A 12260-nucleotide genomic window follows, 5' to 3' on the forward strand; every position below is an offset into this window, starting at 1 on the left:
TGTTTCGTTCTTCGGCCTCATCAGAGATTAAGAAGAAAAAAGACACATTGACAGCATCTAACAAACAGCTGCCAAAAAAATCTTTATTCAACCAGACGCTCCAGTGGCACAGATCACTGGGGAGCTGGTCTGAACCGTAACACACCGAGTCAAACAACAACAGCACCAGGACGCAGTTTGTCAGAAAACACCATTTACAACGGGAACGATGGCAGCTTCTACACAGAGACCGGTTAAGAAAAGAAACTGGAGCTAACAGTCAGTGTGCATCGATTTTTCCTCCTGGAGAAAAGTCCTCATATATTTGTAGAATTCATGTTGATAATACTGTGAAAAACTAAACATCATTGGTGCAGTAGTTTACAGTGACAGATACATATTGCAGGTGCTTTGTATGGTGTGTCGAGATAAAAGATGCAACAGGCCTGTACAGGATATAAACTCTGCTCTGTTAGGATGAAGCAGGTTTTAAATGTGCAGAGAAAGAACATTCAGATCAAACATGGCTTCATAGGTGTGAGAGCAGGTGGTTAAAGTACAAAATAAAAAATTTCAAGGAAATGTCCCAAACCTGATTTATCATCCTCCTCTTTATGTTTTAAATAAACTATTGACAGTTTGGGAAAAACGCTCATGGCTTTTATTTTGTTTCGCATTGTTATGTTGAAAATGTGAAGCTGCTTAGAAAAAGCAGCCTGTTAGCTTAGCTTAGCATAAAAACCACGGAGAAACTGGTAGCTCTGTCCAATTAGTCCCAATAAAAGACGGTACGCTAACACGTCAGGTTAAACCTGGTAAATCAGTATAAAAAGTGTAAAAACATGTTGTAGATTCACAGGGAGACTATTTATTGGCTGGTTACAGCAACTTCCTGTCTTTGTGCTAAGCTAAGCTAAGTTTATTTATTTATTTTGGCGTCAATCTCGAAAGCAGAAGAGAGATTTGTGAACTTTGAATTCTTGCCTCATTCTCTCTCTGCTCTCTAACGGACGAGTTTACAAACTAAGCCTCTCGTGACCGTCGACATGGAGAAGCACAGCATGTGGTAGAACCGCGTTGCTTTCTAATTGTTGGTTTCCTCTAAGCCGACCAAATCTCTTTCTTAGAGTAAGAATCTATATTACTGGTATAGAGCTGATCCATACGAGGCTCTTCCCTCCCTCCCTCCTAACCCCCCTCGCTTTGAACCTCCGGCGCCCTCACAGCGAGGGGAAGCTGCTGATTTCATTGCCCTGAAAACGATGGTTATCAAGTGAGGTCACCGATGGAGCCTGAGCACAAACGCTGTTTCTGATCGCCCTCATCAATTATTCAGCGACCGGGACACGTCCGTGCACATGAACGGCTCCCAGCGCTCCGCTGAGATGCCAAACATCTGCTTGTGAGTTTGACTCACCGGAGCCTCGAATCATCAGCAGCTCAACCTGACACCCGGATGTCTCGACTGCTCGACCACGTGTCCACGGCCTGGAGGACGTCAGCAGGCCTACGCCACCTGTAACGTGACCTCGTGTTCAGCATCGTAAACGTTTGATATCCCTTCACTTAACGTTTCATTTTGCTGAAGCGATGGAGAACGATGCTCGGAAGATTCCAGTGTTTATGATGATGAAGCACGCAGGGAGATTTATTATGGTATGTCACTTTACTAGCTGGTAATGTTAGAGGTATGACTGCTGGCTGATTGTCAGGTGTGCAGGAATGACTTGAGAGGCTTAGCAGGGAGTAGAGGTGCATGAACACACACACACACACACACAAACACACACACACACACACTTTGTGCTCAGACTTCTCTCACACAAACAGACAAACAGGAGGTGCACATGCTACATTGAGCAGATGGGACATACCTTGGGTGGTCAGTGGAAACACACACTCTATGGTCTCATATTATGCACACCCACACACGCAAACACACACACACATGCTCACATTTGATGTTAACAACTCCTTGGCGGAGCTGTGCATTTGCACCAGCGGCCTGGCGAGATGCGAGCGGCCTCCACCGGTACACTCGTTGCATCATCGCAGGATGAGACCGGAAGCCGCGGGGACATATGTCGAGCAGCACGGAGCAACACAACGTCCCGATGAGAGGATTGTCTTCCACTCATACTGTGTGTGTGTGTGTGTGTGTGTGTGTGTGTGTGTGTGTATGTTGTGTACTATCAGCTCCTGCCCAAAAGGTACAGATGAAAGATTAAAACAAATGTTTTCAACCCAGATTTTTTGTTGCATATTCAAATGCTTTCCTAATAAATTCCCCTTGATGAATGATGCAGGCTGATATAAATGTTGCAGCTGCTTTTGCTTAAAGGTGGACTGGAAATAAATAGGCTGGTGGAGTGTTTGGGGGGGGGCTTTCCAATTTAGAAATAGCTTGCTCCTCCCAAAAGTGTCTGACCTAATTTCATTTCCTCCATCAGCCGTATCCTATCCTCCATCCTTTCAGTACAGAGTGATAAACGTCATCTCATTCACCCCCCAGCCACGAAAACATTTCCGTTACTCCCGATGACCCAGAGGAAGGAAGCCCGCGGGACTCGTGCTGGAGCTCCTCCTGCGGTTTTTAAAGCCCCACGCAGACGTATCTTCTCTTTCTCTGTATAAATGTGAAACAGGAGGCGCGGTTCATGGAGAGGCTCGGGGAGACAAGGATCCCTATTGGAGCTGACAGTGTTTGAGATACCGGCGTGCGGCTCCTGGTCGATGAATAATTCCTCAACCTTCCGCGGACTGAGACGCTCTCCTCTGCAGGGAGGATGTTTGTGGATCAGCACTGTGATGAAAACGATGCTGATTGAAGGAGACAATTCATTTCAGGGGATTGTGGAACTGTTTCGGAATATTACGTTTGGCATTAGCGAGGAAACAGCCAACATCTGTTTTTCATCCCGACTGTCGGAAAAAGGGACTTGACTGAGATTTGATGAACTTTCAGATTTATACTGATCCGACATGTGTAATGATGTGATTTGAACAGCTCAAAAGAAACATGTGATGCTTTTTTAAAGCACTTTTTGGTGCATGTAAAAGTTCTGAAAAGTTAAGAAGCCTGAAGTCTGGGTGAAACACTCTGATGCTGAAATGACCCATCAGTCGTCCGGCCCATACCTCCACACCATTGTGACATCACAGTGCCCCCAATTTGCATAATGCACGGCTAGCTGCTACTCTGGTTCCTCTTCTAACGAAGTGGTAAGCTAATGGTCACAATAGAGTGGGCCAATCCGGAGCAGATGGGGCTTTACCGGGAGGCGGGGCCTTAAAGAGACCGAAACTAAATCCAAGTCTTTCCGACAGAGGCTGAAAAGAGGAACAGCAGCAATGGATTGAGTCAGGAAATTGAGGTTTCCTGAACATTAGAGAATATTAATAGCCTAAATTAAAAAATATTCAACCATAATATGAGCAACTCCTCGCAAGAAAGCAAGAGCATCTTTCCCAAAATGCTAGAGTATTCCTTGAATACAGGAATGGATGAATGGACCCTGTTCATGAAATTAACCTCAGGAGAGCGACAGTAACCCCCCCGCCCTGCCCCCCTGAAATCATCATCCCTGTTCAAGAAGTTTCACAACCCAGCCGTGTCTCCGATCTGAGCAGATCTTACAATTTAGTTCACAGTCTGGAATTAAAAACACACAAGAAACATTTACATTTAGAGGCTTCAAAGGGATAGAAAACGTAAAATACCGTGGGGCTAACAGGACACATCGGGGTGGAGAGCAGCCGCAGCCGAGGAAAAGAAGCAAAAGCTGCTAACTGATTTAAATGTGTTTTTAAGAATAATCACTTATGTTTGACGAGAGCGACGTGAATCCAACTTCCTCAGAATGTGTTCAGTCGAGCTATCACGGGGTCATTGATGCAGGAGGAGGGAGAACAAATCCCACTTCACACTCCTTCAGACTTCTCTCCATCTCCCGCTGGGCACCGCTCGCTGGGAAGTGCCTAGCCTCTAATGATCCGTCTTCCACAGGCCCAGCGCCAGACTCTCCCAGGAACAGCGAACTGCTCACACACACACAACAAGGATGGAGAGAGTGCCACTCGACAATGTGACAAATTGGTGTGTGGCAGCGGGGAGTCGCAGGTACTTTGAAACCTCTTGTGCAGCGCTGGAAAATAAGAGAGACCAGGATTTCTTCTCTGGCATTAATCTTGGGTTTGGAACAGCACAATATCCTATAGCTGCTCTGACTCCTCGGTGTCTCTCAGATCCTTTGTCCTCACACAACCCTGCTCGCACTTGAGATCCTCAGGCAGGAAACCTTTAACGGTTCCAGATTCTTAATTGAAGTCTAACGTCCGGATCCTGCTGGCAGATTGCTCGAATAATATCTGGTCTCCCACGTATGTTGTACTTGTATCGTTGCAAAATGCAGAAATGAACTGCACAACAGGGTCAGTAACACTTGTAATTGATTATCCACGTTGTGTTCTGCACTGGTACCCGAGGCTGATGCTGGTAATTTACCACTGGAGGAGGATGATTTGATGGGAGCCTGAATCAGTGAAGGCTAAGTCACGACCGAAAAGAACCAATCAGCGAGCGGTTGTGTTTGAATCAATGCCTATTCTAGTTTTATTTATTTATGTTGTTTTTTTCGTTTGTTTTGTATTTGAGAATGTAACTTGCAGATGTGATATTATTATTAGTTTGAGCGTTTGAAGGAAACTAAATAGAGGCGGATCCCGGCTGCTCTCAACCCCCCGTCATGGCCGCCACAGCACAAATAGAGCACATTTATATAAAGTCATGTGTTCCATCATTTCCTTATTTGCATGCACATGCAGTATTACAAAATACAGTTAGACCAGAGCATATAGTATAGTACTGTGTATATATACCGTTTGAAAAAAGTGTAAAAATCTAGTGCGACAGTCATTGAGTTCTTGAGGTCTATATGATTGTAATCAGATTATAAAACAGCCAATGAGATGATCCAGTTCAGAGAGAGGGCGGGTCAACGCTCTCTCTCTGTTGCATATTCAAGTTAAACTGAAGGAGCCGCGGCACCAACACCCTGAAATAATAATTTCCTCTTAATGGTTTAGTTAATATTCAAATCCAATAATAGAATTCAGGCCGACGAGAGTGTTTTTCTTCTTCTCTCTCTCCGCCTATTGACACATTCTTATTATTTTTATTATCACACAGAAAGCGGGTGATGCCTTCTTCAGGTTCCCAGTTGGTGGCTCCGCACTAAAAAAAAGAGGATCGTCTCACCGACTGTTTCACATGCGGTGAACTGAACGAGGCCTTCTTGATTTCCCAAACATTTCTAGATTGCACCACAACAAGGGGATTTCTTCACATGGACGTACATTTATTTACAAGCCCTTGTACAGAAGGGGGAGAGGAGCCATGTTTGGGAAAACAAAGAAGCGACAGAAAACAAAAAAAGAAACACAGAGACACAGTATCTTCATAAGTTTGGCTCAACAATAAAGGTTTACAGCAAAGAGTGGAAAAGTCACCCTTGATTTAAACAACATCTGTAGAACCAAGACAAGGGCCAAAGGGGCCAAAGGGGCCTCGGAGCACAGAGCACAGGACATGTCTTTGCATCGCACGTCTTTGAAATAAATAAAAAGCAGAACTCAGACTAGCCAGCACCAGAGACATTCGTCCATCGTCACTATGGCCCTACACGTCACAGCGACACACCTCCACACAGCAGAGTGAGGTCCACTCCAGAAACTCTGATAAAGGCACATTCACGACTCCTGCTTCCTCCAGAGAAAAACCACGACGAGGGCGAAGCGGCTCCTGGAACACGGACTGAGGACGTCACATCAGGGAATCCCCTGAAACCTCAGAGGCCATTTCCCCCCCGTGCTCCACCCTCCTCTTCCCCCTCTTTCACATTCCTGAATGAATGAATGAAGGATGGAGGGAGGGCCCATCCTCTCTTATTTATTTTTTTTAATTGACAACTGCTCCCCCCCTTGCAGCGGATTGGAGCAGAGACCTATAAACCTGCCCATCAGCCCGGTTGCCACGGGAACTGGCTCCACGGCTGGTTGGGACCTGGACACTTCACAGACACACTGATAACACGGTCTACACTCACGGTCATGCAAGGCAATGCTATGATTACTCTGGTTGTACTCGACGGTGCACGGTTGTTTATTATTTTAGCACGATTTGAAATAAGTCTAATTACATGTCTGGCTCTGCAGAGCGCCCCCTGCTGTCAGCCCCGTGTCACTGCAGAGCCCAGGAAGGAGGCTACAGGTCAGCGGGGAGGAAATCAACCCTGTGGGCATCTGCTCACATGTTTCCTCGCCTGCTAGAAGAAGTGTGAGGGGCCTCCTGACTAAAGGCACAACCCGTCACTTTCACTTCCCCTCCTGGAGTTGACAGAGCAGAGTGAAGAGGGAAATAAGAAGGGATTCTGAGAATATTAAAGTCAAGGACGTCACATGGATAAACTGATACACTGGAACTATAGCTTGGATAAACTGTACTGCTGCTTAATCTGTACATACTGTAGCATATATGGAGCTCTACTCGGATGATCTAAGGTTGGATATAATGAGCCTCTTGTCACAAACAAGACTTGTCATGTGTGAGATATTGATGTCGGCGAGGATCGGGGACAAAAAGCTGAAATTCTTATAAAGCTGTCAACACATGAACTGCTGTTAAGGCCATCACTGCTCTGTAGCTGCGTTGGACAAGCATGCATGGGCATAATGTGTATGTGTGTGTGTGTGTGTCTGTGTGTTTGTCAGGAGGTACACGTCAAGGATCCCTCGTAACTCACAAGTAGCTTTTTATGCCATCCATAAGCAGAACAATGCTATCTCTTATTCTATTCCACTTTTAAATCACGGCTGAACGCTCGGCCCTCTAATAGGAGGCAACGTTGGGGGGGGGGGGGGGGGGCAACACACCAGGGAACAGAAGCCACACCAGTTACTGCTCCTCCATCTGAAAACAAAACAGGCCTCACGCACTAAATATTCATATCAGCCTCAGTGGAGCAACAAGGCCGCCTGTTGTGATTCTTTGATGCCAGTTTTAATTCTGGGGCGCGGACATGTTTATCACGCCAGCCCGTTTTCCGCGTTCGTGTTTAGCTGCTGGCTCCCTGCAGGTTTCAGCTCGGCTCAGATATGAATAAGTTATACACGATCAGATCTTGCAGGATGATACCATATGGCATGTTTGGGTAATTTGGGAGAAATGATTTTGAAAGTGTCGTGATCCGTCTTTAGCTGCCAGTTCGGGGCTGAATTAACCAACACTTCTGGAGGGTTCATCTGCTGGTTGAAGTTTAAGACCTGCAGGACTCTGGGACATTTATTTAACGACCAAATGTTTAATCTCTGGAAACTTTTGAGGACAACCAACTAAAACTTTGGGTGGTTACATTATTATTACAAAATAGGATGTGTGTAAAATAATGTGGATTTAAGTCGACAAAAGAAACCTCAGGACCCATTTATCACTTGTTTCCTTTGGAGCTCTCGACTGAACTACTTGGTCTTCATCAGCAAAAGTCTTACACAGGTTTGAGTGTTTCCTTTTAACACAAATTTATGTTTGTCATCCAATACATTTGTCAGGTTTCTTCTCAGGAAGTGAAAATTTGATCCAGGTTTACTAGTTGCAACATGTGCAAACTATGATAACTATAATCCGGTAATAATCCAGTTAATCCAATACAGTGACATTTGTTGCTCTGCAGAACGAGTCCTGTAGCTTTAGGTCTATTTTGCTAATACTTGAGTAGATTGAATCTGCTCGGTTGCTATTACCTGACAAGTTCATCATCTTTAGTTTGATGACAACTGATAAACTCAATCTACTGATGAAGACTGTGTAAAACGGTCAAAAGCTGAAGGACAAGCAGATAAAACCACTCGACCAATGATTCTCAAGTCATGAATGATCTGTCGTTGTGTGGGATGATTGAATTTCTAAATAAAACATCTGCAGATCATCATTATCTACAGATGTGAACACGACATGAGGAAACAGTGCAACAAGTCACCGAAACAAAAACCATGAGAACAGATGAGGAAGCAGGAGAAAGGACAGAGGGGCTCGGGGCGGTTGCCCTGAACTAACTCGTGCCGGGACTGCAGGTTTTAGGCAGGGTGTTTTTTTATTTTCATGTTCTACAGCATAACATAGAATGTGTACAAAATGGAGTTAGTATGATCAGACGACACACGGGGAGAAACAATACGGCATGGGAATATAGCACCTCCATTTCTCCCCCTGCCGAGGCCGCAGCACCAGTGTGTACAGGAACAGGGACGGAGCCGGGTGGAGCGTCTCTGAAAGCACCGTCATGCTAAGGCCATCTTTGTGCCACTGGCAGTGAATGAGGCCGAGATGTTTTCAGTACAACAACAGCAACCAGGCGGGGTCACCGTCCACGAACAAATCCCAGAGCTCCTCAATGATCAATGAGGACATGGACGGGGTTTGAGAAAAAATGGCAGCGAATGTCCTTTTGAGGTAATTTGGATTCATCTCATGTCAAAGTGGAAGTTGAGCTTATTTTGGTCACATTTTATTTGATCGACGCGACAATGAGCTTTTGAAATTAGCTGCCTGAACCTCTGGACGGTCGGTGACTTGTTCCTGGACAGAACCCCCCGACAGGATCTGATTGGCTGCCCCGATGTTTCCAAGCACCAATGGAGGAGATGGTCTGAACACAAACATGGAGCAGTGGGAAGTGCATGGAGTAACAATAAAAAAGAAAGAAAAAGAAATCAAACATGAGCCGCATGTGGCCACTGAGGTCTCTACCCACAAAAACATCCTTGAGCTCGTAAGCGTTGGTTTGCCGGGAGCGTCGTGGTGGACTTGACCTGCCACACCCCCAGACAGGGAGAGAGCCACAGGCCGGTTGATTAAAGTGTGTAACTCAACGGGAGGAGAGCACCGGGGCTCAGTGGCAGCCCGCGTGCTTCACCCTGAGGCTCCTGCACGTTCACAACTCGTGTGTGTGAGCTCACACACACACACGTGGGCGCGAAAAACAAAAACCACACACGAGGTGTCAATCCAACTAATTCTCCGACTCCAGGTGGGAGCACGCGGGTCACATGAGCTGAAAAGAGCATAACAAGCTCGCTCTGAAAACATGTCTTTCCAAAAGTCAGCAGAACATGAGAAATAAAAATGAATAAACTGTTTATATATTCATATATATGAAAGAATAAAAATAAAAACAGCCAAATCAACATTTTTTTTGCTTTGAGTTAAATTCCAACATGTTATTTTCTTATATATATATATATAGATTTGTCTTTTCTTAAACAATAATACGTTCACATAATACAATGGGAAATCCGTTTTTGAGCTCATCTAAATATTTCTTACCGAAACATCAATGTAAGGACAAAGAAGAAGCAAAATAATGTGTTTGGACTTTAAGGCCTATCCCTTCCCTCAGGTTGAACGGTACATTATTGAACCTGTATTGTTCGTAAAGAAATTACCGAGGTACTGGAGCGTAGAGAGAACACACATATATATATATATATATACACACACGGACAGACTATAAAGAAAAATAGACAAAAACAGAACAAAATGAGCAAACGTAACAGAGCTACGATTCTCAGGTGCAGAATCACTGGTGAAAACGGGCGATAACGTGTGTGGGTGAGTTTATTAGCTGGTGCTGGTTTGGAATAATTCTGGTGTAAAATGATTGCGTGTGACAGAAATCCTGATAACGAGATCAGTGTACGTTCAAACTAATTTCACGTAATGCGAGAACATAAAAAAATCACCACGTTCCTGTTTCTGGGTCCGTTCCAGGATCAGGTTCACTGCGTTGTATTAAGTATGAACGGCTCCCGGTGATAAGAGTGAATATCTGTGAAACTAATCGGCTTCGTGGTTTCATTTCCCGCCATTAAGCCAAAATCAAACGAACACATTCAAATGAAAAACATCTGATGACGACCATTTCTTTCCACCAATCCCATCATCTCTTGACCTCTTTCAGTAACAGGTTACCAGGACTCGGACGCCAAGCGCAGGAGAAAAGGTGCAGTGCACGTTACACAACATATAATCAAGTGCTTATAACTTTTCTTTTTTAGAATAATTGTTCAAGAAAGGGGGAGAAGCCATATTGGACTCTTTTTTTTTTTTGCCGTGACATCCTTGTACAACCGGTGACTTTAGAAATAGAGAGTCCAGTGGAAGATATCTGAACTCTCTAAAAGTATCCACGGGTGTTAAGCAAAGATACCAAGTGCTCCGTTATGCACGTACAGTGCAAGTGCCTCACTTTTGGTTTGCAGCCCTCCCCCCTCTGGTTAACAGATGATCAGAGCGCCCCTCTGTGGCGAAATGTAAACACAGGAGTTATTTTGTTCCCTTTGGGGAAGGTGTTAAAGTTTGGGCGAGGAGGAGGAGGAGGAGGAGGAGGAGGAGGAGGAGGAGGAGGAGGGCACTGCGTCTTTCTGGATGTGGTGAGAGATGCTGATCTTTTCCTTTCACCTCCGACTTCTTTTTGCTTCCAGTGATCTCAGGAAAGTCCTTTAACCCCTGCCAGCTGGTAGGTTAACAGTCTCGGTTAGAAAAAAACAAAACAAAAAAACGACATCGACAATAGTAAACATGGCACCGTATCAGGACTCAAAAAACAGGATGAAGAGTTTTTGGTTGTAAAGTTGTGATGAAGGAGAGGAGCTGTGGAGATAGTGCTGCTGTTTACATGTTTACACTAGAACCCCAAGTTGTAGCTGCTGGATTTTGGCTTTCTTTAGAATCACGTCCCTGATAAAAACAAAGAAAACAAATCAATCCGGGTAAAAAAAGTGACGTAAAAAACAATTTCCATCTTCTGTAAGGAACGTGTGTTTGTGTGTGTGTGAGTCTGCTGCGGATTCATGTCGTAAATCATTTGCATCGATCTTTCAATTTCCCTGTCTCTCCACCTGTTGATCAACCCCCCCCCCCCAGTGTTCTGCTGTACATTCCCCTCTAGGGCCTTGTCAGGAGAGCGGGCGACAGTCTGGTGACGCCAGGGAGAAAAAATGTCCCCCCCCGACAAACACGCCGGAAATGAAACAAGAGATGAACACGTTAAGGAAGAACAAAAAAACGGCGAGCTTCACCTCCACGCTGCTTCATTTCAAGGATTTTTCCAAAATTTGTAGCAAATGGACTCATTCTTCTTTCGACGAATCACACCAAAAAAGCTCTCGGCCGTTATTCTGGACCTTTGTCAAGTCTTTCCAGTTAAAAAACAGAATTTTACAAAACATAGAAAGATGCAACACTGAACCCGACAAAAACAAAAACCAAAAACGGCAGAAATCTTTAGATACATTTTTTTCTTTACACTGTTTAGCTGCACTGGGGTTTTTCCCCCAAACTGGGAGCGATGGAAATGGCGAGGCAGGGTGCTGGGAATCCTGGGCGGCAATGTGAAAGTTTGACTCCTGCGCCGTCCTGCGGTTGCTTCCCCAGCTGGGATGGACAGGTGGAGCTGAGTGGTAGAGTGGGGGGGGGGGGGAGTACAGGGGCGGAGCCGGTGTGCTGACAGACGGTTGAGATCTGGAGCTGAAGAAAACCAAATGCATGCAAAATGACGCCCCCACTCCCCCCCCAACTTTTCTCTGGCGAAAGGCAGCAGTGCCCGGTGGCGTGGCGGCGGCGGCTGGGTTACGCTCAGTCGGTGAATCTCTGGCAGGCCTTTTTCCAGCGGCAGGCGGTGCACCACATGTCGCGGTTCTCCATCCCGTACACCTTGCGGCACTTCTTCCCCTCGCCGCGCACCTTCCGACTGCGGAGAAGAGACACGGAGAACAACGGGTGTTTGTTAAAACACAACTAAACATATTTCCCTAAATGTTGTACTATTCCTTTAATGGGCCTATATTTCTAATTATAAACCACTATCAGTAGAGAACAATGCACTGACGCCTCTGGTTGGCATCACACGGCTTCGTTGACTTTCGCTCTGATTAAGTCGAACGTGGTCATTTGTGTCGTGACGTATTAAATAAGACACGAAACATAAATCATACAATTTGTAGGAGCTTATCAAGTGGATTAAATAAATCTGAGGTTCAGGCTCAGCTTCCTAATCATGGCTTCTTTATATATTTAGAATCAATGACCTAATTTGTAAGATTCAATATTTACATTTGACCTCTTTTACCAAATAGGACGTTTTAACTTCTCATGGCCTGATCATAGCAACGTATCTTAATAGCTGCTTTAGCTCTTTGACTTATTGTTTCTTTTGTCTCAGTGTTTA

General features: G+C 45.1%; 1 protein-coding gene across 1 annotated transcript in view; it reads right to left on the reverse strand.

Moving 5' to 3' along the window:
• Positions 1–8106: 8106 nt before the first annotated feature.
• znf704 (zinc finger protein 704) overlaps positions 8107–12260 on the reverse strand; it is a 45565-nt gene continuing 41411 nt past the window's right edge. The window contains exon 9 of the mRNA XM_053446200.1: positions 8107–11783. Within this exon, the coding sequence (XP_053302175.1) occupies positions 11669–11783 (115 nt within the window). The 3' untranslated portion in view covers positions 8107–11668. The remainder of the gene's footprint in view (positions 11784–12260) is intronic.

Source organism: Pleuronectes platessa, chromosome 18 (assembly GCF_947347685.1).
Source record: "Pleuronectes platessa chromosome 18, fPlePla1.1, whole genome shotgun sequence".
NCBI lineage: Eukaryota > Metazoa > Chordata > Actinopteri > Pleuronectiformes > Pleuronectidae > Pleuronectes > Pleuronectes platessa.